Below are 26,247 nucleotides of genomic sequence, written 5' to 3'. Positions count from 1 at the left end.
GCGGCCCCCGGGGCGCGGAGAACGGCGTCGGTGCCCGGCTCGGTGCCGGCGCCCGGGCCGAGCTCCGGGCTGACCGACAGCAGCTCGGAGGTGTCGGACTGCAGCGCCTCGGAGGAGGCGAAGCTGCTCTCGCTGGAGCTGGGGCTGAGCGGCAGCGATGGCGAGTCCCCCGGCAGCGCCCCGCCGCCGCCGCCCTCGGCCGGGGAGGCGTCGCCGCTGCCCGAGGAGCCCTCGGTCGCCTCCGTGGCCAGCAGCCGCCTGCAGCTCAGCACCTCGCTCGCCTTCTCCGACCTCACCGAGGAGCTACTCGACGCCGGCACCGACGGGCTGCTCCGCGAGCTGGAGGACCTGCGCTCCGAGAACGACTATCTCAAGGTGGGCACGGCGGGACGTCCCCGGGCACGGCTCGGTGTGCCGTGGTATCCCCGGGCAGTACTGTGGCAAAACGTGGCATGGGTCAGCCAGGGTCAGCATCGCTCTCTGTAGCGTGGTTAAACGTCCTAGAGCTTTGTAGGGCATCTGAGGGCACGGCTCAGCATGGCACAGAATCCTTGGGCATAGCATGGCATGGTGTGGTGGTGTGGCATCCCTGTGCACGGCTCGGCATGGCACAGCACCTCTGGGCAATAGCATGGCACAGCATCCCTGGGAATGGCATGGCATGGCACTGCATGGCTCAACATGGCACAGCATCCCTGGGAATGGCATGGCATGGCACAGCACAGCATCCCAAAGTGTAGCTCAGTGTGACACAGCATCCTTAGGTACAGTGTGGTGCAGGGCACCCCAGGGCATGGCTGGGCACAGGGAACAGTTTGTCTCAGCCCAGGGTGCCCTGGCTTAGCCTGGCATGACATCACCAAGCACAGCCTGGCCTGACTTTGTTGGGCAGACTAGCACACCATGGCTGGGTGCAAGGCTTGGCATGGCTCAGCCCAGCATGGCATCACTGGTATGGCACAGCCAGGGATGACCTGGCACGTTGTGGCTGGGCCTGGCTTGGCTCATCTTTGCACAGTGTGGCATGACTGGATGTAGAGCCCAGCTTAACTAAGCCTGGCATGGCCCCACTGGACATAGGGCAGAGCTCTATGGCTGTGGCACAGCATGGCCCAGCTGGGCATGGTCCAGTGTGGTGTGGCATGGCTGGCACTGCTTGGCTCAGTGTACCATGGCATGGCTTGGCACAGGGCAGGCACTGGCACAGCGTGGGCCAGCTCAGCCTGGCATTACCCAGCTGGGCATGGCTTGCCCTGGCACAGCACAGATGGGTGTAGCATGGCCAAGCCTAGTATGGCCCTAGCTCAGCATGGTGAGGCTCAGCACAGCCTGGGCTGGCACAGCTTAGTAAGGTGCAGCTCAGCATGGCACAGTTTGGCTCAGCCTGGTTTGCTATCCTGGGACACAATATGGCATAAACTGACCTTGTGCAGCTGGGCATAGCCCAGCCTGGCACAGGGTAGGATGCTCCCTGCTGCTCTCCCTGCCCGCTGATGCTGCCAGACCCTCAGGAGATTTTCCAGCTCTCTTCTTCCCGCTGGTTCCTGTGCTCCCTGGGGCCTTTTTCCAGGCGTGCAGAGTGCCTGCCTGGTTCATGGGTGCAGGGCAGACATGCTGTGAGGGGACAGGGGCACGGAGCCATTCTGCCTCTGGTCACACATTGGCTTGATGCACTTGGCACACGCTGCCTGCTCCACGGTGGGCACCAGCACCCACTGGGTGCCACGTCCCGGAGGGCTGCAGGCGTTTTGAACCCTCTGCTCTCCTTCAAGGTGGAGCTGTGGGTGAGATGGTTGTGCAGTCACATGCTGCAGGGCTCAGGGATGGGTACCAGGTGTCCCTGGCTGCTCTTCGGATGCCACAGGTTGGAAGTCAGGCCAGCTCTCATCTGCTGGTGCCCACTTTTGTAAATGTGTCGGGACTGCAGCCCCGAGGTGGGAGCTGGGCACTGGTGACATGCTCGAAGATGGTCAATCAGGCCCTTTGTCCGTTAGCAAAGCCTCAGTTCACAGCTGGTGTCCCAACTCCTGCCAGAATTAGCAGCAACAGCTTAAGGGCTTTGATTTACTGGGAGTTGGAAAAATACAGATGAGGCCCCTCAGTTTCCAAGAACATGCGTGCGAGCACTGCCATTCCTGTGGACAGAGCGATTGCTTCCTCCATTTCCACAGGATCTCCTTCCTGGCAAGCTGCAGGCATGTGGGGTGTGTTTTACCTGCCATGAGGAGTGGCAGCTCAAATCCCCTGGCCAGGAGCAGTGGGAAAGTGGAGAGCTGCTGGAGGTGTGCACCAAGACTGACCGTGGGGATGCTGGTGGCATCCTCCCTTCTCTGTCAGCATGTGTGTCTCCTCCCTGGCATGTGCATCCTGCTTATATCCCTGTTTCCGTGTTGGAGCTTGCTTCTCCTGACGCTCAAGCAGAAGACTGGGGTGGTACCCTCGCTTCAGCTGGGCAGGAGCCCAGAGCACACTCCCCTTGTGCTCCAAAAAATGCTGGAAGGTTTGCCTAGTTTCTCCAGCAAGGAGCAGAAAGCTGGGCTGGGCTGCAGCAGAGTGCTGGCTTGTGCTGTCTGTGCTAAAAATTCAGGGATTTGAGGACTTAGGGGAAAAATAAAGCCCTAACCCAAGCGTTGGCATTGCCTGCCTTGCCACGCAGCTCCCTTCTCCTCGGGTGTGGATGAATCAGGCTTATCCAAGGTGACTTATTTTCTAGGACTCACTCAAGTAGCTGCAAATGAATATTTTTTTTTTAATGTATTCACCAGAGCCAGCTAAAACCTAGTGCGTATTGAAAGCGAGATGAGGATTTTTGGGGGTGGGAGGGTTTTGGTGACGTTCTGGCGTGAGCCAGACGTGTGTGGCACTACTACGCCCATGTGCTGCACACTGGGTTTGGGAGCTTCCCAGCAGAGCTCCAGCAGTGCCAGATCACGTCCCATCTTTCCTCGGCTGACATAATAAAATGTACATGTTTAAACACACTTCACCCATTTCTCTTTGCAGCCCAGATCTGTGCAAGGCTCTGCCTCCCTCCTTCCGCCCTTCGAGTACCAGGCGGGCCAGTGCCTCCTCTTATCCCCACTCCCAGGGTGGTGCACCTGCTGTAACCCTCCCTAAATGGGTTATTCCAAGTGTTTTCCCAAAAAGGGGCCGTTCCTCACGTGCAGGTTGGCAGCCTGGTGAGGGAGGAGGTGTCTTGGGTGTCCTTGCCCCGTCTCGCTGTCGCTGAGCCGTGTGCTGGAGAGCAGCTCCCAGCCCTGCTCAGCGGGCTGGAAAATGTGAGATGTGATACGGCAGCAGCTGCGGAGGGACAGGCAGACAAAGAGTGGGCATGGAGAGGGTTTGGAGCGAGGGGAGGGGATGCCTGCAAACCCTTTCCTCTCCTCTCTGCGGGAAGGGGTTTAGGCAAGAGCCATATAATGCTGGGAGCACAGCCCTGCCTGTGCCTTCCTGCTGCTTGTCCCCCTCCTGCTCCCTGCCCTGAGTCATCCCACATCCCTCGGGGTTTGCAGGCATTTCCCAGCTCTAGGAGAAACATGCAGAGTGAGTGGGTGCCTTGTTTTCCCCAAGGCAGTCAGGGACCAGCACATACCACCAGCGAGGGCTCTCTGAGAGCATCCCGAAGGGGCACTGGGGGCTGTGTCTGGGCAGCCTGGTTGGCACTGGGGCCCTGCTCTGCTGCTGCTCAGATTTTACCCAGCCACGGGGACAGGGACAATTCCCAGAGATCCCAGTAACTACCTGCAGAGCCAGGGCACATGGCTTTGCCATGGAAAGGTCTTTGCAGCCTCTTGCCTTTTTGGATGGTGCTCGACATGGGGTTGGGCTGCAGAGAGCCCCCAGCTGTTTGCTGTGAATTTATGGGGGCAGGTGTAAAGCCGAGAAATGTTGATTTTTCCCTCACTCCCAGTGCTGAGTGGGAGCTGGTGTGCTGGCCAGGGACAGGGATCAGTGCACAGGCTGCTGCACTGAGCTCCATCCAGCATGACGTGGAGGGAAGGATGGCTGGTGTTTGCTGTCAGAGCTGGGCTAGAGCTGCTGTTAATGCACCTAAAAAAACCCTTTTGTGTGATATGGGTGTGCCTTGCCCATCCTTCCACCCACTGCACCCCGGCACGGCTCAGGCTGAGCTGCATTTGCTGGGAACCCCTGGCTAGAAAGGGACATGCCCGAGCACCCTGGGCAGTTTCCTTTAAGAACCCCTCTGATTTTATTTTCTCCCTATCAAATTCTAGCATAATTCCCTCTCCTGCCTGACGGGCGCTCAGAGTTAATTGAAAGCTGCTGCTTTTGTCCTGTAATCTCGGAGGAAGCCGGTGCTTGTTGCTCCTGCACGGTAATCCCTGTCTTTGCACGAGGGGAGGGAGCCGCAGGCGCAGCCGCTGCCAGCAGGACCCTGAGATTTGCACAAAGGCATCACTGCAAAACATCCAGGCAGCTTCCAGCCTTTCTCCTCCTCTACATCCCGCACGGAGGTTTAGGGGTGCTGGTGGAGGATGCAGGCAGGGCTGTGCCCCCCAAAGCGCTGCCCGTCCCCCACGGCCAGGCGGCTGCTGCTTGGCTGTGCCCCAGAGCCTGGGGCTGCCAAAGTGAGGGTGTGTGTGCTGGCAGCGGCTCCAGAGCCAGCCACGGCGGCATTTGCATGATCCTGTTTTGTATCCCTGGCTGCTTTCTGCTTCCCAGAGATAGCGGGTCCTGCTGAGGAGCTGCCGGCATTGCACGGAGTGCCCTGCTCTGCTCTGAGCTCACTGCATTCTTGCACTCACTGAAGCCAGCAGGTTCAGTGCTAACCCCTGGGCAGGAGATCCAAAGGTTTAACTCTTCTTCTGCAACCTTTGATGGGTCTGGTCTGCATTCTGAGGCGTGCTCTGCTGTCCCCACTGGCCCCCCTTCTGCCCGGCTGCTGCCCAGAGCCATCACCCTAAAGCTCAGCCCTTTCCAGGTCTTGCCCTTCCAGGAAGAGCTGCTGTCCTGCAAGTGGATGTGTGGACGCGGCTGTTACCTCCTCCTGCTCTGAAAATGCATGGTTCCTTTTTCCTGAACTGGAACCAGGCAGTTTGCATCCCACCTTTCCACTTCTTAGTTTCCTTAATAACCTCCCTAGGGAGAGACAGTTGTCTCCGAGGTTTGTGCAGAGGAGGTTGAAGGAAGGTTGTCTCTTGAGCTCCTCCATCGAGGGTAACCTGGCTCCTGCAGACACAAAATGGGCTGTTTGCTTCTGCACACAGTCCTTTGGGCATTCAAATGAGTCTCCCTGGACTGCACAGTCCCAGTGTCTTTTCCAAGACAGGTGATTTCTGGTGTAAAAACACCGTGAAATCTTTGCTGCTGCAGAGACAGGACGAGCAGGATGCAGCAGTGGTAATCCTGGAGATTGGAGGGCATGAACACCCCAGGAGTGTTTGGAGGTTGTGACTGCACACAGGGGTGGGCACCCTGTTGTTTATGGGACAAGTGGCCGAGCACAGCAGCTGTGTTGGAGAGAAGTCATTTATCTCCTCCTCAGTGTTGCCCACCTCGTCTCCATTTCACACTTCATTTAGCATTGCTTACGGTGCACCACGCTCACAGTGCCACCCCCTGAATTTGTGGTGTTTCTGTGGGGTTCCTCCCTTCCCCTGGCTCTGCTCTCACCTTAATTCAAATGGATTTTTTGCTGAGTTGGGCATCAGCTCTGGAAGATGTGCAGATGCACAGGGTGAGGCTCAGTGGCTGTCACAGACTCCTTAATCCATGAGGAGCCCCCTGTGCTGCCTCCAGACCCCACAGGGCTGCTCTTTTGCCATGGCCTGGCTGTGAAGGAGGTCAGCTCTGCCCTCCTAAGGTCTCCTCCAGCTAGCTGGCATTTTTCCACTCCCCAATCCTAATCCCTTTACTATAGCTTAATGGCGTGGCTTCTTTCCTTGGGGCAAGCTGGGGCTGCCGAGCTGTGGCCACTCCAAGGGTTTATTGGCATTATAGGATGCAGGTAAATTCCTGCAGCTGGAGTGAAGGGAAGCACCTCTTTCCCAGCCCCCCCAGTGCCAGCCCTGCTTCAAAAGCCCCCAGCCCCACTCCACAGGGAAGCAGGCAGTGAAGGAGCAGCTCAAGGCTGTGCCTCCAGGCTTTGCCCAGGCTGTGGATTGTGGATCACGCTGGACACGGCCTCCCCCTAAAATAACGGTTGCTACAACCCGAGGCATAAACAAGCAGGAGCTCTTAGCAGGGCAAGCCCAGGCTTCCTTCCAAGCAAATGCAAGGTTTGCTTGGGTTTTTTCCAAGGTCCCTGCTCCCTGCCCTGCTCAGCTGCTGCCTGGGGAAGCCGCATAGCAAACGGGAGCGGGAATGGTCCGTGCTGGAGTGGGATTGGAATTGTATTCAAGCCACGATTCTCCTGACTTTGGTGACGAGAGGCTGTTTTCCACCACCCGTTGCACTGCGCCTGCTCACCTGCAATCCATAATGCTTTTTGTCCTGTGAAAGCTCCCAAGGAATAGATGCCACAAACCAGCTCCCTGGGCTGGTTTGGCTGGTGGGGGTTTTGCTGGTGTCCCCAGGCTGTGGCACTGCCGTGGGGGTGGGTTCCCATCGAGTTTGTCACCCCAGGGTGTGTCACAGCCATCACAGGGCTGTCTGCCAGCACATGTGGTTTGTCCCTGGGGGATTTCACACCTGAATTCCGGGGGGATTTCAGGTGTCCGGGTGGGTTTCCAAAACATGTCTGCAGTGATGCCCTTTCACGGGGCAGTCTCTGGCTGTCCCTGGAACAGCCTGGCTGGCTGTCCCTGGGACCTCCTGCAGCCCATCTCAGAGCCTCAGGGCTGTTTCTGCTCTGCTGTTGTTCTCAAGACCCCCCAGCAAGCAGCAGAGCAGTGGAGGGTGGCTGGACACTGGTGGCCATGGTGCCACTGAGCTCTGCCAGCCCAGGCCAGGAGATAATCCGGGATTGTCTAATTGACGTTCCTTCTTTGTCACAAAGTGTTTAAAGCCAACAGTGAGTGACTGTGACTTGTCCCTGCAGCTGCCACCCCCCTCCCTGGGCTCGGCTCTGCCTTTTGGGGAGTTCTTGCAGCTGGGGCTTTGTCTGGGCCGGGTGAGCGCGGCAGCCACGGTGCCAGCGCCTGGCAGAGTCGGCACAGAGCTGTGGTCTCAGGCTCTAGGACACAGTCATGGGCAGTGAGGGGAGCAGGGGGGTCCTGTCCCCCTCTGCCCAGGGTGAATCAGGGCTGTGCTGGATCCTCGTGTCCCTCCCCTGGCCATGCCATGGTGCAGGGTGGCAGCGTGAGCCCCTCACTTCTCAAGTGGCAGTTGTGTTTGGCAGAAATGGGTGGTGTTTAGTGGTGGGGTTTTTGGCAGGAATGCAGGTGCTTGATCCCTTCCCAGGAGCGTGCTGGGTTCACTGGCTCTTGTCGAGGAGGAGAACAGCCAGTGTGATGGCTGGAGCATTTGCTTGGAGGATTTGGGTTGAATCTACGTTCATGGCTACATGAAAGGAGCTTTGGGCAGTGCAGCCTCTGTGGATCCATATGGGAGAGTCCTTGAGCATTCCCAGTGGCCACAGCCCTGTGCTGGATGAGGGAGTGGCACTGGGGATTCCAGCCCTGGAGGATGCTTTGGGTTGGCACTGGTGCCAGCAACCCCTAGCCCTGCTGTGACAGTGATGCAAAGGCTTCATGCCAGAGGCTGTGCTGGTCTGGGAGAGGTTCATCCCTGGGAGAGCTGATGGGACTGGGAAGGGGTGGAAGTGGGCACCCAGCCCATTGACTGCTGCTTGGTGGCAAAACAAGGGGCAAGCTCTGGTTTCCCTCGCTGGTGGCATCTCGTTCATGTCCCTGCATTGCCTCCCCTGTCCTCGCCTGCCGTCTCCTCCTTCCCTCCCTTGTCTCCCTGACACATCTTTTCCAAAGATAACCTAATTTTTCTCCCCGTGGCTGCTGCCTGAGCTGCTCCTGCAGCTCCTCTCCCTCCCCCACCTTCCTCTTTCTTTTACCACAAATATTCTCAGGCGCTCATGTTGACTGTTTCCCCCCAATGGGTGTCTGGCTCGCCTGTGGGTGATGGTGCCCAGCTGGCTCTGAGCCCTTTTCCTGCCAGAACTGGGCTTGACCCAAGGAGTTGAAGGTCTGTGAAAATGGCTCGTGGGGCGGAGGAGGGCAGGGGAGCCACAGTGGCGAGGTGTCCCACAGGTCTGCCCCCTCTAACACACGTCTCCCCACAGGATGAGATCGAGGAGCTGCGCGCCGAGATGCTGGAGATGAGGGATGTCTACATGGAGGAGGACGTGTACCAGCTGCAGGAGCTCCGGCAGCAGCTGGACCAGGCCAGCAAGACGTGCCGCATCCTGCAGTACCGGCTGCGCAAGGCCGAGCGCCGCAGCCTGCGCGTGGCACAGACCGGCCAGGTGGACGGAGAGCTCATCCACAGCCTCGAGCAGGACGTCAAGGTGAGCCTGGCAGGGGACATCCCCACCCAGGCAGGGCCCCCACAGTGGTTCTTGATGAGTTGTGGCCATGGAGGTGGCGGGGGATGTCGGGGTGTGGGGAGCTCTGTGGGGCTGTGCTGTTTGTGAGGCCGTCGATGGGGACGTCACGATTCCCCACGAGCAGTGGTGATGTGAGAAGTGGGAGCAGTGCTTCGACTGCACTCAGACTCCAGGTCTGAGGACATCTTGGGGTGGAGATGGCCAGCACGGCCCAAGGATGGGGGTCTCAGTGCCGTATGTGAGGTTTATCCCGTACAGACTGGAGCTCCCTTATCCTGCTTTGATGGGGATGCGATGGGGCCACCACTGAGGGCATGAGTGTGCAGGGAGGGAGTGTGGGGACCAGGACCCTGGAGACCTGGGAGCAGCTCCTCTCAGCCCGTGGGGAAACCTTGCAGAGCCCCAGGAATCACAGCACTCCAGGCTGGGGCAGGGAGGAGGGGATTTCTGCAGGGTGACGTTGCTTTGCCCTCGAGGAGCCGCTGGTGCCGGTGAGTGTTTGCTGAGGGCTCTTGCTGACACAGCTGCTGCCAGGAGGGGGGTGCAGTGCCCGTCGGAGACAGCTCTGCATGGATGGGCAGCAGCTCGAGGACTAACTTTGTTTTTTGAGCAGAAAACAGCCGGTCCTGGTGCCACAAGTGTAGGGCTGTGAACTCGCCTTGTGCTGCCCATCCCTGCTGGGGCCCTGATCCCCTCCCCAAACCTCCCATCAGCCCCCAGCTTGGGCTGCTGCTGCCAAAAACGCCTCCTCCAGCTTCTCCCTTTATGGGAAAGAAAGCACAACCCATCCTTGGGGGAACAGGAGCCTGACCCCATGGCCTGAGCCCCCCCAGCCCTACAGAGGGGATTGCTGCTTCCTCCTCAGCGCTGGTGTCCTGGGCTGTGCAGGGGAACACGGGCACTGGGGACAATTTTTCCCTTCCTATGGATGCAAGAGTGAATGTTTTGTGCTATTAAGCTCCCTTTATGGCAGGGGCAGGGATCTGGAGAGAGGGGAGGCTCTGAGGTGGATGTAGGCACCCTTCACCTCGGGGCAGCTGCTGGTTTTTCTGTAATGTGATGCAGCAGCTCGCCTTTCTCCTGACCAGGACAGCTGCTGCCCGCAGTGAGAGGCTGCCTGTTCTGATGCTTCCCATCAGATTTTCCAACTGTCTGGGGGCTTTTCCAGCCTCATGGTGTGGGAAAAAGGTAGAAAAAGGCAATGACAGCATTGGATTAGAGATGGAGAAGGCAGGTTGGCCAGGGGATGGGGGCACGAGGCAGCCTTGCAGCTGCAAAGGGGGAATAGCAGTCAGCACGTGGTCAAGGGGGCACACACAGGAGTCAGGGTGTCACCCATCAGTGTCTGCTCCAGAGGATCTCAGTAACAGCCTGACGTTCTCTGCATGAGTATTGGAGGTGCCCAAGAGCTGCAGTCCCAGCCCCCTGCACAGTGTGGCAGTCTGATGAGACCCCTGTTGTGTCCCCAGGTGGCCAAGGACGTCTCTGTGCGGCTCCACAATGAGCTGGAGGTGGTGGAGAAGAAGAGGATCAGGCTGGAGGAGGAGAACGAGGACCTGCGCCAGCGGCTCATCGAGACCGAGCTGGCCAAGCAGGTGGTGCAGAACGAGATGGACAAGCTCCGAGAGGTGAGGGGGACACGAGAGGGGGCCCCAGGAGGAGTCCCCAAGGCTCTGCTCGTAGCAGGTGTCCTGGCCCTGAATCGTGGGATCCCCCAACCCTGCTTGAGTCACTGAAACCCAAACCCTGCTGCAGATGCTTGTGAAACTTGAGCAGTGCCTGCCCTCGGCAGGATTCATCCCACCCTGCGGGCACGGGCTGGCTCTGCCCCATCTGGGGGGGCTGCAGGACTTCCCTCCCTGTGCTAGAGACATTTTATATGTCCTCAGCCACTTGCTCAGCCTGGCCACCTGGGCCGTGCCCAACTCCCAGTGGGCAAAACCCAGCATGATGTTTGGGGTCTGTGTGTCCCTGGCACAGTGCCCGGTGCTGGATGTATCCTGACCACATGCTGCTGGTTCAGACTGGGCTGAGCCGTGGGGTGCGTGGCAGCCGTGTCCCAGTGGTGTCCCAGCAGTGTCCTGAAGGTGTCCTGGTGGTGCTGCAGAGCTGGGTGGGTGCACAACCCCCTCTGGCAGCCACACATGTACCCATATGCACAGGTCCAGGACGCTCTGTGCCGCATTTGGGACCAGCTCCTGGCAGGATGTTATCCTTGGTGATAGGAAAGGCATCCTGGTGACAGCATGGGCTTGTGATCCATTGCAGCACTTGTAACCCACTTCCTTACTTGCCCGGGATGCCTTTGGTCCCCGGGGGGCCTCGGGAAGCACCGCTGGCTGAGCCATCAGGGCAGTGTGGGGGAGGAGACACAGGGAAGGGAAAGCTCTCGCTTCCCCCACCGTGCTTCCTGCACACGGCTTGGGATCTCTGCGGCCAGCTCCTGGGAAGGAGCTGCAGGACCCGGCCGTGGTCACACCCGTCCCCTCTCAGCCATCCTCCCGCTGGTGACACGGAGCAGTGTCCCCCGCACGGGGTGTCTCGTCCCTGGGCTGTGCAGGCTGCACTGACAGCCATGAAATGGGTTTCCCTGCAGCCGGGAGCGCGGGCTGAATAACAAATGGCAGCGGTGGGAGCTGGGAGGGAGCACTCCCGCGCCTGGAAAACAGGCAGAGAAAATGGTAGCGTGGTCAGTGTGTGGGGGGCTCCGAGAGGCAGCTGCTGCATTGCCCTGGCTGAAGAGCTGTGGGACAGGACAGGATACAGCCCCTCTCTGCAGCTGCCTGAGCCCAGGGGGGATGCTGCTGGCTGGTACAAGCTCAGAGATGGTCCCCAAGCTCGGATGGAGTGTCCCCAGGCTAGCAAGGGCGTTGGGGTTACTCACTGATTGCAGAGTGCTAATTAGGCAAACATTAGTCAAAGTGAGCTAACAGCCCTCCTCCACCTCCTCCCTGCTGCTGGAGGGCGCAGAGCCTGGCAGAGCTCGTTAGCAGCCAAGCCAAGAGGCTGCACAGGGCTGGGCTCACCCCTCGGGGCTGATTATTTCTCCCTTCCAAGAGGTTTCTCCCATAATTGGATAATTGTCTGGGGATCATCCCCAAAGGCACAGGCATTTTCCTCTCTGCTCTACCTCTCCATGGCATCTCCTGGGGGGGCAGGAATAAAGTAGGACCAATCCGGGTACCCCATGCCAAACCTGCCACGTGGAGCTAGGCTGTGACCAGACCCTCGGGTACAGCCACCCCAAGGGATGCTCCCAAGATGGAGCAATGACATCTGACCCAGGGTGCTGTGCCCGGGGTGCTTGGGGCTGTTTGATGTCCTGTGCCAGCCCCAGTCCCCGGCGCAGTGGGGGTGAGGGATGTCGACGTGGCACAGCCAGCCCCTGGGAGAGGCTCTGCAGCTCCAGCAGCTCCAGTGATGGTCGTGGCCTTAATAGGAAAGCCTGGAGCCCGGCACCTTGGCACAGGCAGCAGCTTACATTTCACAGCTGCTTTCTTTGGCTGTTGGGCCTCAGCACCAGCTTGGAAATAGGTCCAGGGCAGCTGCATGGATCGTGCTCATGGGGGCTGTGTGGATGTTCCTGAAGGTTTTCCCCCAGCTCCCCTCCCCAGGGTGCTCTGGGCACCCGCTTTTTTCTCACACTTTTGGTCTCCCTTATTGCTCTGTCTGCCTTCCCCATCTCCCAGCTGTCCTCACTGGCCTGGACATTGTCCCTTGTGTCCCCAGAGAGCCTGAGAGCAGAGTCAGCATTGTCCTGCTGAGGAGCCCTCCCCATAGCTGAGTGACCAGGACATGTCCCTTGCTTGGGGAAAAGGTGATGGGGAATGTCATCAACTGCTGCTCTCACACTGGAATGCCCTGAGAGCTGTCCCTTGGCCTGGGGGTTGGATTCCCTGCTCCATCCAGCCCTGACAGTGACTGTGACTCAGCCTCTCCACTCTCCATGGCTCATTTCCTGCTCACTCCTGCTCTCTCACTGCTCGCTTGCCTGCAGGGGGAATTTCTGGCCAAACCTCATGATGTGATGCTCGCCAGTCCAGCTCCCTCCAAGCAAAGGGCCTCCCTCAGCCCACTGGGGCTTGGGTGTATTCCTGGGGTTCACAAGCAGCTGGAAAAGTTGGCGTGGATGTCCATCCATGCTGAGTCTGTCTGTCTGTCTGCACTGGGGTGCTGTGTACTTGCCATGGGTAACAGCTCTCTCTGCTCTCTGCAGAACTCCCTGAAGAAGCGGGGGTCTCGCTCCCTTGGGAAGACAGAGAAGAAGCCATCAGTGCAGGTATCAGTGCCAGTGCATCCAGGACACGCCACAGTGACCCACCAACACCCAGGTCATGGTGCCAGCTGGAGAATACGCCCAGCCCAGGACTAAATCTGGGCATGGCAGTGCCATCCCCTCCTTGCAGGGCTTTGCAGAGCTTTCCTGCCTCTCAAAGCCCCCGCATAAGGGAGGGATTGATGTGCTGGGCCATCCTCTTTGTCCTCAGCCGCTCCCTTGTCTCATTTATCAATGGAGCAGCAGTGGCCAGGCGGTGGCTTTAACCCTTTCCCTGTGTAAGGAGCTGAAGGACTTTGGCTTTTACGTTTCAAAGCTGCTCGTGCCCTTGGATTGTGGCTGTCACAGCCTGGGTCCCTCCTGCCTGTCAACAGCTGTGCTTGGGAGTGGCCCGGGAACCTGGAGGGGTCTGGGAGAGCAGAGGGTCCCCAGGGGGGATGGCTGGAGGCCACACGCTGTCCCTGCCCCTCGCAGGTTGCCGGGGCAGAGGAGGGGATGGGGGATTTGCCGGTGGCAGCAGGATTTCAGCTGTCACTTGCTGTTGGGCTGAGCTACTGTGACTCGCTAATGCTGTTACCAGGGCTGGGAGAGGCAGAGCTGCTGTTGCTGGGATAGAAAGGCAAGAAGAAAAATCCTCTTTCAAAGGCAAAAAGACATGAAAGGTTTATTTTGGGGAGCAGATCTGTTCCCCCAAAGCTGGAGCAGGGAAGGAGATGCTGTAAAGCTACTCCTGACTGAGAGCATCTCATGGCAGGGACCTCGAGCACCCCAGGGGTTCTGGGTGACCTATGTCCTTGCTGGCACAACCCACTCTGTACAGCTGCAGAACAGGGATCCCCAGGCCCTCAAAGACTTTCCCCTTCAGTGTTTCATTTGTTATTTCCCTTTAACTCCATCCTCGAGATCCCTTTTCCGGCCAGCCCAGTGTCCTTCCCCCACTTCCCCAGAGAGCAGACTGTGGCTTTGCACCTACAGCCGGCTCTGCCCTGAGCTGAGGAGGCCCCTCCATCACCCCTTTTCCAAGGCTGAAGCCCCTCCTCTGTCTCCTCCTGGGGCAGGAAACAACCCCCAGCTTTTGGCAGCAGTAAAACCCCTTCTGCTTCCCACACCCCTGTGGAGCTGAGACCCCTCAGCCTGGGGATGCAGGGCTGGATGCAGCCCCAGCTCTGTGATGGGACTAATGCTCCAGGAAGGAGCCCACCCTGGGCTTCCCTGGGTGCAAACACCCCTGGATGTGGCCCCTCCATCTGCTCCCTCTCCAGTGGCAGGGCTGGTGGCCCTGCGGGCACAGATGCTTGTGACTCATCAGTGGCTTCCTGGGCCCCTTTCCTGCCTGGCCTAGCTGGGTGAGCATCAGCACTCACCAAAAATGGAGCTGTGGGGGACAGACTCAACACTGAGGTCTGCCCAGACCCCAGGGACACTTGAGGGGGTCCTGGGGATGTGTGTGTCCCTCTGGAGATGCCAAGGGGTAGAGGGACATGCTGGGCTGCTGCTTTTTTTTTTCCCCTGGAAAAACAGGAACTGAGGTCATGTCTGCCCTGGCGGGGAGAGCTGCCCGCCAGCCCTCCCCTAATCTCCACAGCTAATTAGGGGGATGCAGTTTAATGCGCCTTAACGAAGCCATGTCTCTGTGCACGAGCACAGAACAGCAGTAGTGTGGTTCCTGTGGTCACACCAGGACATTTGGGGAATAAAATGTCACCCCAAACTCATGGGATCCCCCCCTTCCCATCACCCTTGTTATGAGCAGTCCAGGAAGTTTGCAGAGTAAATACCTGCTGCAGGGTTTAGGGTTGTGAGGGCGGGCATGGCTGGGAGAGCTGGGGTCTGGAACATCCAAAGAGGGGGACAGATTGTTTCTGCCAGCCAAAAAAGGGGAAAGGAGATGAGTTCAGCTATGAAAAGGGCTACCAGGGCCACCAGCCACCTGGCCAAAGGGCTTGGCCACCTCCAGCACCCACCCAGCTCCAGTGGGTGCAACAGGGGGAGGGTCACAACCAGGCAGGTCCCCTCCTGGCAGCCACCACACCAGAGCTCAGAGCACTCAAGTGACCCCACGGCACGGGAAGCTGTGAGCTGGACGTCAGGAAATCCTGGTCCTCCATCCAAAAAGCTTCCCAGAGCAGAGGAATGGTCTGTCTGGGCAAATAGCCAAGGTCCTAACTGCTAAATAAAAAAAAACAAAACAAACACATGGAGAAACAGTCCTGAGAGGCAAAGGGGCTGGGAAGGGACCAGAGAGCTGATGCTGAGGCTTTGCTTGGGTTTTCAGTCCCCTGGCAAAGTGGTGGCAGCGAGGCCAAGTGCTGGATTTTGAGAGGTTTCCAGCTGAAACTGCTGCTTCTCTGCTCTGTGATGGAGCGTTTAGGGCTGAGTGGGAGGAGTAGAACCTAGGGGAGGGTGCGGTGCAGTGGCAGCAATGCCAGTTGTTTCAGTGCTTGCTGGCTTTTGGGAGGAAACCTTGGTGACTTTTATTTTGCCCTGTGGAGTCTTGACAGCTTTCTTTTCTCCTCCGCCCTGTGGTGGATCAGGCTGGGCTTGGTCTATGCATCCCTGCTGGTGGCTCGATGTCCTTCCTGGGGCCAGAGCCATGGGTCTCCTTGCCCAGGCTCTGTGCTGTCCCTGAAAGCCTCCAGGATAGATCTCAAAGCTTTTTCCCCTCCATGAGTGGCTGCAGCTTCCCTGGGATGACTGGGGTGGGAGGGTGGCACATCCCCAGGGCTCTGTCAGAGCCACCACGGCCCCTGTGAGCACCTTTCTAAGACCCACACCCTCTGTGTCCCCAGGAGGACAGCGCAGACCTGAAGTGCCAGCTGCATTTTGCCAAGGAGGAGTCGGCCCTGATGTGCAAGAAGCTGACCAAGCTGGCCAAGGAGAACGACGGGATGAAGGAGGAGCTGCTGAAGTACCGGTCCCTGTACGGGGACCTCGACAGCTCCCTCTCCGTGGAGGAGCTGGCTGACTCTCCCCATTCCCGCGAAGCCGAGCTGAAGGTGCACCTCAAGCTGGTGGAGGAGGAAGCCAACATCCTCAGCCGGAGGATAGTGGAGCTGGAGGTGGAGAACCGCGGGCTGCGGGCGGAGATGGACGACATGAAGGGCCAGGGGGACAGGGAGCTGCCGGGGCAGGACACACGGTTCCTGGTGGGCGTCTCCAGCTGCGGGGATGGAGGGGACACGGTGGCGGAGCTGCGCCGGCACCTGCAGTTTGTGGAGGAGGAGGCCGAGCTGCTGAGGCGCTCGCTGCTGGAGCTGGAGGACCAGAACAAACTCCTGCTGAACGAGCTGAGCAAGTACAAGTCGGACCACGAGCTGGACGTGACGCTGTCGGAGGACAGCTGCTCGGTGGTCAGCGAGCCCTCGCAGGAGGAGCTGGCCACGGCCAAGGTGCAGATCAGCGAGCTGAGCGGGAAGGTGAAGAAGCTGCAGTACGAGAACCGGGTGCTGCTCTCCAACCTGCAGCGCTGCGACCTGGCCTCCTGCCAGACCACCCGGCCCATGCTGGAGACTGACGCCGAGGCCGGAGACTCGGCACAGTGCGTCCCCACCGTCGGCTGGAGGGACGGCACGGGCGGCGGCGAGGCCGACGGGCAGGACAGGGTGCCTGGCAATGGGAAGGTGCTTGATGGCCCCACCAAGGTGCTCAAGCCCAAAGACCTGGAGACCTTGCTGGGCATCAGGGACCAGGCGACGCTCGTCAGCAAAGCGATCGACGTCTTAATTTCGGATGCCAACGGCTTCACCTCCGGGCTGAAGGCTTGCTTGGACAACGAGTGCGTGGGGGTGCTGCTGGGCGAGGCGGTGGGCAGTGGTGGTGAGAGCCCCAGCGATGCCAAGCTGATGAACGTGCTCCTCATGCGGCTGGGAGTGCTCCAGCAGGACCTGGGCTGCCTCGTGAGGAAGGTGGACCACCTCACCGGCGGCCTCAAGGAGCACACGGACTCTTTCCCCTTCTCCAGCCCCAGCAGCCATGACGTCACCAAAGAGGGGTTGCAGAAGGACCATTCCTCCGACTTCCAGGTACAGCTTCTTCCCACATCCCTCACAGCAGCTGCTGCTTTATTTGCTGCCCCATTTCCTCCTGCTTTAACGGAGCAAACCCTGATCCCCAGTGTAACCTCCCTCCTGCCTCTCCAGAGCAAAATCCAGACTAACACCTCACTGCATGTCAGTGGCACCGGGGACAAGGTAGGACTCTGCTCCAACAGAGTGTGCCCAGGGCAGGAGGCAGTGGGCATCCTGGCACATCCCAGCACAGGCTGGTTGTGCTGAGGCTGCCCTGCCCGTGGCCAGGGGCTCTCAGGTGCTGATGTTTTGGCTGCTCAACCCAACATCCCCAGCTTGGAAGCTCTTTCGTGTTGGGGATGAGCTGGGTGGGAGGAGAGCAGCCTGTAGCCCCTGAAAGCAGCCCAAATTATGGAGACCCCGCTTGCAGGAAGCCTCAGCCCCCAGGGATGCCCAAGCAGGGTAATTTGGAGACCAAAGGCTCCAGGGCAAATCTGCATCCAATGAGGAGCACCTTTGGAGCAGTGGAGAGCAGCTCACGCCCTGCTATCACCCTCCTCTCAGGGGTCCCAGCTCATGCTGGGGACCAGGGATGTCAGTGGTGGTTGGGGCTGTGGGCACAGCCCCTTTTCTGGAGCACACTCCCTTGTTCAGAGTCCTATTTCTCTGCATGTGGTCCTACCAGTCCCGGGTCCCAGTCTCCCCCAGTCACCGCATGGCACCGTAACTGGTGTTTGCACATTTTTTCCCTCTTTCTCTCTTTCTTCCCCTTTCCCCAAACAATCCAGGCCACGTGTCTCCTCATCCTGTGTTTCCTTTTGGTTTCTGCATTGTCTCCCACCATGGTGATGAAGCTCCTTCTCCTCCTCATCCTTTTTGTCGTCTTGTAGTTCTTTACTGTTTCGGAGACCCATTGTTTTGTTTTCTGGCTTTTTTTTCTTCCCGCTCTTTTGGTTTGTTCTCATTAACTTGCCCACGCATGCAGCAGCCTGATTTTAGGGACGCCGACCCTTTCCGCATCCCCCACGCCAAGGACACGGACCCCACACATCCCCGGAGCTACAAAACCTGCCGCCCTGAGGAGAACGACTCCTACGCCACCGAGGTATGACACGGGCAGGGAGCCACGTCCCCTGGGCCAGCGCCGTTGGGGCAGGGCTGTGGGACAGGGGTGACAGCTGGGGACCCAGGAAGCTGCAGAGCCCCATTGGGGAGGGACATGGGGAGGTGCAGCCAGACACAGCCCACCATCCCTGTGGTCTCTCTGGGCTGTTGCAGATGAAGGAGCTGCAGCTGGTGCTGTCAGAGGCCAACGAGAGCCTGCGGGGGCTGCAGGAGCAGCTCTCGCAGGAGAGGCAGCTGAGGAAGGACGAGGTGGACAACTTCTCACAGAAGATCTGCCAGGTGAGTAGGCAGCAGCCTGTCCCCACACCCGTGGCTGTGTCACCTCCAGCCCCAGCCCAATCACCCAGCTGGGGACCTGGGTGTCACCTGGGAGCGCACACAGCATGTCCCACCTTCAAGGGACACAGGCTGAGGTCACTCCTCTCGCACATGGGTGTGCAGCCACGCAGAGCTTCCCCCGTGGCGCTGCCTCGATGGCTCTGGTGTCCCCAGCACAATGCCAGGGCGTTGCAGGTCCCCAGAATAGGGATATGGGGCTGACACCAGGCTCAGCCCAGACCCTGGGGTGGAGACACCACCAGGTCCTGGAGCCCACACATCTCTCCACAGCTGAAGGAGGACCACCAGAAAGCGCTGCTGCGGCGGGAGTTCGAGCTGCAGAGCCTCAACCTGCAGAGGCGGCTGGAGCAGAAGTTCTGGAGCCAGGAGAAGAATCTGCTGGTGCAGGAGTCACAGCAGTTCAGGCAGAGCTTCCTTCTGCTCTTCATGAAGCTCAAGTGGTTCCTCAAGCGCTGGCGCCAGGGCAAGATGGTGCACAGTGAGGGCGAGGACTTTTTGGAGGTACAGTGGGCTGAGGGGCTCCCATCTCAGCTGCCTTGGAGGGGGGAACACGCTGTTGGGCATCCCCAGGGCTGTCCCTTGTGCCTACACGTCCCACCCAGGGCTGTTTGGGTGTCCCCTGGCCGTGGGCTGTGTGTCCCCTCCTCAGCCCAGCTGTGGTGTCTCCCACAGGTGAACAGCATGAAGGAGCTGTACCTGCTGCTGGAGGAGGAGGAGCTCGCCCCGCAGCAACAGGCAGACAACAAGATGTGTGCTGGGGACACCTGGACCCCCAACACAGTGAGTGGGGTCCCCACAAGCCCAGGGGCGGATCAGGGCAGGATCAGCCCCCGCTGTGGCTGTGGTCTTGCAGTGCCATATGTGAGGGTCATCCCGTGCAGACTGGAGCCCAGGGCCTGAGCTCCATTATCCTGCTTTGATGGGGATGCGATGGGGCCACCACTGAGGGCATGAGCGTGCAGGGAGGGAGTGTGGGGACCAGGACCCTGGAGACCTGGGAGCAGCTCCTCTCAGCCCTTGAGGAAAACCTTGCAGAGCCCCAGGAATCACAGCACTTCAGGCTGGGGCAGGGAGGAGGGGATTTCTGCAGGGTGACGTTGCTTTGCCCTCGAGGAGCCGCTGGTGCCAGTGAGTGTTTGCTGTGGGCTCTTGCTGACACAGCTGCTGCCAAGTGACGTGGGGTGGTGGTTCCTCTTGGGGTGCATGGCTGGGTGGGGATGCTCAGTGCAGACACATCACCCTCAGGGGTGGTCCCTGCCTTGGGAGCAGGGCTGGGATGCAGAGAGGGCAGCTTCCGTGGAGTCCCACCCCCTTGGGTACCCTCTGGGTCCCAGCTCCCTGTGCTCACCCCTGCTCCCTCGGCAGCCCAACGAGTGCATCAAGACTCTGGCCGACATGAAGGTGACCCTGAAGGAGCTGTGCACGGAGCTGCGGGAGGAGCGGCGCGGGGCCAGCGAGCTGCAGCAGCAGTTCACCAAGGCCAAGGCTGCCTGGGAGATGGAGCGTGCCGAGCTCAAGTGCCACATTGCCCAGGTGGGAGCCCTGGCACCCCATGGGCTGGCAGAGCCCCCTCCTTGCCTGGTTGGGGGCTGGTGGGCTGCCTGTGCCCCGTGCCAAGCACTGGCCGTTGGGCAGGGCTGGGAGCAGGGTGGCACTGTGGGAATCTTAATTAGCAACCGCTCAGGCAGGCGAGTTTCTATAGCAACGGGGCTGGCATGGAAATCTGACTGTGGAGCAGCAGAGGATGCTCTTTATTCCTCTGTTGGGTTTGTATGGGGGGGTGGGATGGGACAGGGGCTCAGCATCCCTGCCCAGGACAGGCATCTGAGAATGGCATTACAGCCCTCCTCTCCTCTCCCGAGTTACAGTGCAGGTGGGGGCTCTGCATCCCTGTGGATGCTGCAAAAGGAATGCATGGCTGTGGTGGGGGCAGGAGGTGGAGAGAGAACAGCCTGGGCTTCTGCCTGCAGTCAGTCCCGTTGGTCCCCCAGCCCTGCCCTCCCAGTGATGAGGGGTTTCCGCTCCATCACACTGTGTTGGCAGCAGCCCATGGCTGTACGTCAGCTCTGCTCCCTAGAGCAGGTGCCAGTGCTTTCCAGGCAGGATTTCTCCAGGCAGAGCTCAGCAGTGGTCCCCAAGTCCCCACTCCCCCTCAAAAGAGAGCAGAGCTGCCGTGGTGGCAGCACCCCAGTGGCAGCAGCATCCTCAGGGTCTGCTCTGCCAGCCCTGCAGGCGATGCTGCCCCTCTCCAGGAGCCAGGTCCCACATGGAGGAGTGTGGGCAGAGCACAGCCAGGCAGGCAGGACGTTCAGCCTGTGTCCCACTGGGTGACCATCTGCCAGGCCAGCTGGCACAGTGTGGCTGGAAGCCAGGACTGGCCATGGTGCCCACAGCACACAGCCTTGGGGACACGCTTGCTGACCAAGCTGGCAGCATGGGACCAGCACTGGGAAGTGGGGTGCCCACAGCCTTGCCCCTCATCTGGAGGTGCCCAAGCACCACTCTGGAGCCACGGGTCCCCCACAGCCACCAATGTGTCCCTGCAGCTGGAGTCAAAGGCAGGCAAAGGGATCGCAGAGCGTGCGCTGCCGGACTGGAAGGTGGCACTGAAGAGGGAGCGTGAGGAGCACCAGCATCTCTTGGCAGAGTCCTACAGCGCCGTCATGGACCTCACCAAGCAGCTGCAGATCAGTGAGAAGAACTGGAACCAGGAGAAGGTGGAGCTGCTGGCTCGCTTCAAGGAGGAGCAGCAGCAGGCAGAGCAGCAAGCAAAGGACCTGCAGAACAAACTCAACCAGGTATGATGTCCCCCCTCCTGAAGGTGTCCTCCAGCCTCTGCCACTTGCCCAGAGGGTCACATATTGCAACTGTTGAGTAACTGTCACATTTTCCAGTTGCAGAAAGGATCCAACCCGTGGGCATTGAAGCACTCGGAAATGGAGAAGCACGGCAGCAACTGGAAAGAGGTGGGTAAGAGAAGGTGGAGGGCTCTCAGGGTGCTTGTTGGGCTCAGGTCTATGCTAAGGGTTAGGTGGGAGGTTGTGTTTACCCCAGTTAACACCCTCTTAAACAGCAAATGATGCTGCAAGTGGGAGCACCAGGAACTGGGGAGAATTAGAGGGTGGAGGGCATAGCTGAACCCCAAAGGCTTCCATGGGGTTATAAAAAGCTGATTTAAAATAGGTGTGGATGCAGAGAGCCTCATGCAACCCTGGGAATTGGATGCTGGGCCTGGGAGTGTGTGGGAAGCTGGTGGTGCTGGAGGGGAGCAGGATGCAGCCCATGCTCCAGCCTGTCTCTGTGCTTTAGTCCTGTGCTGGCTGACCCCGGAGCTTTCTCCTGTGCCCTCCTAGGCTCTCAATGAGAAAATCACAGACAAGGAGACAATCTCTGAAACAGAAGCCAAGGGAACCAACCTCAAAAGGTGAGTGTGCTGGTGCCTGCATGGTCTCCAGGGCACAGAGAAGGCCCCTGGGCTTGACATCCCTGACAGTCAGGGAGAGATGCAGCCACAGTCCAGGGTAGTCCTGGAAGCCAAGGGCTCCCCATGTGGAGTAGAACTGGGTGCCCAAGAAGGTCCCATTGTGGTGGGAGCAGCGTGCCTTCAACTGTCCCCCAGCCAGCTGCCCTGTCTCCTTTTGATCCCAATCCTCTCCCCACAGGACCAAGTCGGTTTCCTCCATGTCAGAGTTCGAAAGCTTGCTCGACTGTTCTCCCTACCTCCCTGGAAAGACCGTGCCAGGGCTGGGTGACCATGCCCGGGGCAAAAAGTCATCCTCAGCCACCCAGCTGCTGCCCAATGGGATCCGGGACAGCGCCAGTGTTCCTCCCTCCAACTGTACATATGTGAATATTGAACAACCCGCCCCCGACAGCCTGGCCAAGGAGAAGCTGGGTGTGTCTTCCTGGGACTACTCGCGGGCAAGCAGCCTCTCCGGGCACGACCCAGCCCACAAACAAATACAGAGGAGCTACACGGCGCCCGACAAGACCGGGATCCGCATCTACTACAGCCCGCCGGTGGTGCGGCGGCTGGAGGCGCCTCTGGTGCACAACAAGGAGGGCAAGATCATGATCGAACCCGGGTTCTTGTTCACCATGGCCAAGCCAAAGGAGCCGGAGGAGTCGGCCAGCACCGAGGGCACCTACAGCCAGTGGCTGTGCAACTTCTCCAAGCAGCAGCGGGAGCTGCTGGACGGCGGCGCGGTGGAGGGCGCGGTGCCGCCGGTGCCGCGCTTCCCGCCGGCGCTGCACGACCTGGAGATCTCGGGCAACATGAGCGACGACATGAAGGAGATCACCAACTGCGTGCGGCAGGCCATCCGCTCCAGCTCCCTCGAGAGGAAGGTGAAAAGCACCTCCAGCCAGACGGTGGGGCTGGCCCACGTGGGGACACAGACCATCCAGACGGTGAGCGTCGGCCTCCAGACCGACCTCCCGCGCGGCGCCGGCGTGCACGGCAAGAGCTGGTCCCCGCGCAGCTCCTCCCTCGTGTCTGTGCGCAGCAAGCAGATCTCCTCCTCCCTGGATAAGGTCCACTCCAGGATCGAGCGGCCGTGCTGCTCCCCAAAATACGGCTCTCCGAAGCTCCAGAGGAGGTCTTCCTCCAAGCTGGACGCCTCCAAGGACAGGAGCCTGTGGAACTTGCACCAGGGCAAGCAGAACGGCTCCGCCTGGGCCCGCTCCACCACCACCCGCGACAGCCCTGTCCTCAGCAACATCAACGACGGCTTGTCCAGCTTGTTCAGCGTGGTGGAGCACGCGGGCAGCACCGAGTCCATCTGGAAGCCAGGCTGCCCTGAGAGCAGCCGGGCCAAGCCTGAAGCACCCAAGTATGGCCTCGTGCAGGAGTTCTTCAGGAACGTCTGCGGGCGGGCGCAGAGCCCCACCACCCCCCAGGAGAAGAAGGAGGCCGCTGGGGAGGAGGGCAGCAAGAGAGCTGAGTACCCCAGCACCGTCACCCACCACCCAGCTGAAAACATCTCCCGCGTCCTGAACAAGAAGGTCCTCAAGCAGAGCAGCTGCGAGGACCCCAAGCCCTCGTCCCCCGGGCAGGGCAGTAAGGACACAGCCCTGCGGGACCCCGACCTCATCTCGGCCTTAGCCAGCGAGGTAACGAGGCACGGTGCCCCCCGGGGTGTCCCGCCGTGGCGGGGGTCGGGGTGCCCGGCCCCTCTAACCCCGCTGTGCCCTGTCTATTTTTGCAGGACACGGCGTGTGACTGCAGCTCCCAGTCCCTCACCTCCTGCTTCGCCCGGCCGTCCCGCTCCGCCGTCCGCCACTCCCCCTCCAAGTGCAAACTGCACCCCGCGGACCCCCCCAGGGCGGAGGAGAAGCCGGGGGCCTCGAGTGAGTGAGGACGGGGGGCCGGGGGATGCAGCTATCCAGTGCCTGCTATCCAGAGTCCTGCCAGAAGAGCGCCCGCGCTGACGCCCGCGGGGGCCCCTCTCGGAGGCGGCGCGGGCGCATCTGTCTCCTAAACGTCCCCTCGGCCCCGGCGGGGACGCTTACGAAGCAGATGTGGGGCCGGAGGCTGCCGGTAGCCCTGGGGGGCGCGGGGACATCACGGCCAGGGTGGTCACTTCACCTCCCGCTGCCGGCACTGGGGGGTCCTCACCGGTGCCCACCGCCCCGGGAATGTCAGCTGAGACCCCGCCATGCCGAGGGCTCGCCGGGCCCTGAGAAGGGGAGAGCAGCCGGGGGAGGCTGCTCGTGTGGACAGGGAGGGCTGGGGGGAAGCGTGGCCGTGTGGAAGCGCTGGCTGGAGGTGCGGTGGCCCTGCAGACGGAGGGTGTTGGCTCCGGTGCTGCCCGCCCTGCCCGGCCTCCGGCTCATCCTGCCAGCCCCGATCGCGGTGCTGGCTCTGGTGCTGCCAGCGCTGCCCGGGCTCCAGCTCATCCCGCCGGCCCCGATTGCGGGCGGTTGCATCAGCCGCACGTGCTTCCCCGGGCAGGAAGGAGGAGGGAGGGAGGCTCCCTGCGGTCACCCGGGCTGCGCTGGCTGGGGGGGGCCCTCCCTGGCCATCCTTCTGCTCTGGGGGTGCTGCTGAGGCCCTTTGCTGCTGGGAAAGGTCCTGGTGGTCCCCGGGGCTCCTCCAGCTGCAGGGATGGGGTCGCTGGTTGCATAGTGTGGGGAGAGGCAGTGTGTGCCTCTCTGTGTGTGTGTGTGTGTGTGCACATCCCCTGCGCCCGAGGGGCCACGGCTGTGGTGCCCCTGCCTTGCACCCACCTCCTTGCTTGGGGCCACTTGCAGTTATTTCTCCTCCAAGTGCTGAATATACATATTTCTCTTTTTTTTTTTTTTTCTTCTCTTTTCTTGTTTTGTTGTTTGTTTGTTTTTTTTCCCTCCACTTCTGGCTCTGGCCAACTCCGGACAGCCTGCAATGTAAAACCAAGTGCATTTTAAAAATACCGAAATGAGCTGCATTGGAGAGGCACCAATTGGATTAAGAGATTGTGGGTTGGGAGGCTGCAGCGTGGCCCGTGGTCTGCGCTGCACATCCCTCTGTCACCACCAGAAAAAGCCTTACCCGAGGAGGGAGGGGGCAGCAGCCACAACCCCCATGGCAGTGCAGAGCTCCTGAGGCTGGGGGGCTGCGACCCAGCCCCACACAGAGCAGAGTTGGTGCTTCTGTGCAGCTCCAGGAGAGAGCAGAGATTTCTGAGGCAGCTGCCTGACCTATTTTCGAGCTGCCTGCCAGGGGCCAGGCAGGGATTCACCGAGATGGAGCTGCCTGCAGGTGCCTGTGGATCCTGGGGCTCTGTGCATTGCTCTAGGGCTGTGTACACTGCTCCAAGGGCTCTGTACACTGCTCCAAGGGCTCCATGCACTGCTCCAAGGGCTCTGGGCACTGCTCCAGGTGCTCTGTGTGCTGCTTCAAGGGCTCTGCATTGCTCTGGGGCTCTGTACACTGTTCCAGGAGCTCCATACACTGCTCCAAGGGCTCTGTGCATTGCTCTGGGGCCGTGTACGCTGCTCCAAGGGCTTTGTACGCTGCCCCAGGACCTCTGTACGCTGCTCCAAGGGCTCTGTGCATTGCTCTGGGGGTGTTTACACTGCTCCCAGGGCCTCTGCACATTGTCATCCTGCAGTTCCACTTACAAACTGCTCGTGCTGCCGAGGCTGCTGCCCTCTCCCGTCCAGCCCAGCCGCTCTCTGCCCGCAGCAGCAGCAGCAGCAGGGCTGCATCACTGCCACGTCGCAGCCTCCGTCAGCACCTCCGCGACGGCCACTCACTGCCTGTGTCTCCAGACACAAACCAGCATCAGCCAGGGCTCCTCAGGCCCAGCACCGATGGCCTTTTGCTCCTGGCCCCACAGGGACCCTCGTCACGCGGGTGGGGGACACACAGGGCAGGTGCCACCCACCCTCACCAGCAGCCGGGGCCGGGCGCTGTCCCTGCCTTGCCAGGGAGCAGTCGGGTCTCTGTCCCACAGCACTGCCACGGGCGATCTCCTGCTGTACATAGGTCCTTTCGGGGTGGTTTTTAGCGTTTTCATTGATAAATCGGGGTTTTGGTTTTGTTTGGTTTTGTTTGGTTGGTTTTTTTGTTTTTTTTAAAGACTTCTCTACTTTTGGAATGTGGTTTCTCATTTTTACAACTGCCTTTTAATTATTTGTAATATTGGTCAGTTCTGTCTTACTCTGTAAATAGCAGTGCTGGGCATTTCCCAGGGGGGCTGAGCCGAGGCTGGCAAGGGATTTGTCGGGAAAATTTGAGGTGTGGAGGTGGCTGATTCTACCCCAGCCCCTGCATGGACTCTGCCCTGTCCTCCCCACATGCCAGTGCCCGACCTGGGGTGAAGCCTGAGGTGTTTTGGGCAAAGCCACGCTTGCCCCTGCCCTGTCCTCCTGCCTCCTCTCACCAGCCCATGCCAAGGTCGCATGAAGGGCACCTTGTGCTCCGATGACAGGCTCCCTGCCCACCCTGTCCTGCACCTCTGTATCATGCCTGCTTGTTGTGTGATGAATAAAGGTCCTGCAACCCCTCACCCACACCCCAGTGCTGCCTTCCCATGCTGTGGTGGGGGACCATGCTG

The 26,247-nt window shown here is 60.0% G+C and overlaps 1 protein-coding gene across 2 annotated transcripts; it reads left to right on the top strand.

The window, feature by feature from the left end:
- Positions 1-46: 46 nt before the first annotated feature.
- SOGA1 (suppressor of glucose, autophagy associated 1) lies at positions 47-26,205 on the top strand. 2 transcript variants are annotated; one of them, XM_027646129.1, is made up of 16 exons: positions 47-375; positions 8,198-8,422; positions 9,931-10,089; positions 12,678-12,740; positions 15,527-16,759; positions 17,730-17,849; positions 18,023-18,148; positions 18,479-18,709; positions 18,881-18,988; positions 19,574-19,741; positions 20,755-21,006; positions 21,103-21,174; positions 21,562-21,632; positions 21,871-23,320; positions 23,416-23,557; positions 24,585-26,205. In XM_027646129.1, the coding sequence occupies exons 2-16, from the start codon at positions 8,225-8,227 to the stop codon at positions 24,611-24,613; spliced, it is 4,422 nt and encodes a 1,473-aa protein (XP_027501930.1). In that variant the 5' UTR covers positions 47-375; positions 8,198-8,224; the 3' UTR covers positions 24,614-26,205. The 2 variants fall into 2 exon arrangements, with proteins under 2 accessions (XP_027501930.1, XP_027501929.1); XM_027646128.1 differs by having other exon boundaries at positions 294-375; positions 17,733-17,849.
- The last annotated feature ends 42 nt before the right edge of the window (positions 26,206-26,247 follow it).

This window comes from Corapipo altera, unplaced genomic scaffold (assembly GCF_003945725.1).
Source record: "Corapipo altera isolate COAL_440 unplaced genomic scaffold, ASM394572v1 64, whole genome shotgun sequence".
Classification (NCBI taxonomy): Eukaryota; Metazoa; Chordata; class Aves; order Passeriformes; family Pipridae; genus Corapipo; species Corapipo altera.
Note: the sequence above shows the minus strand (reverse complement) of the source record. Positions and strands in the feature narration are given on the sequence as shown.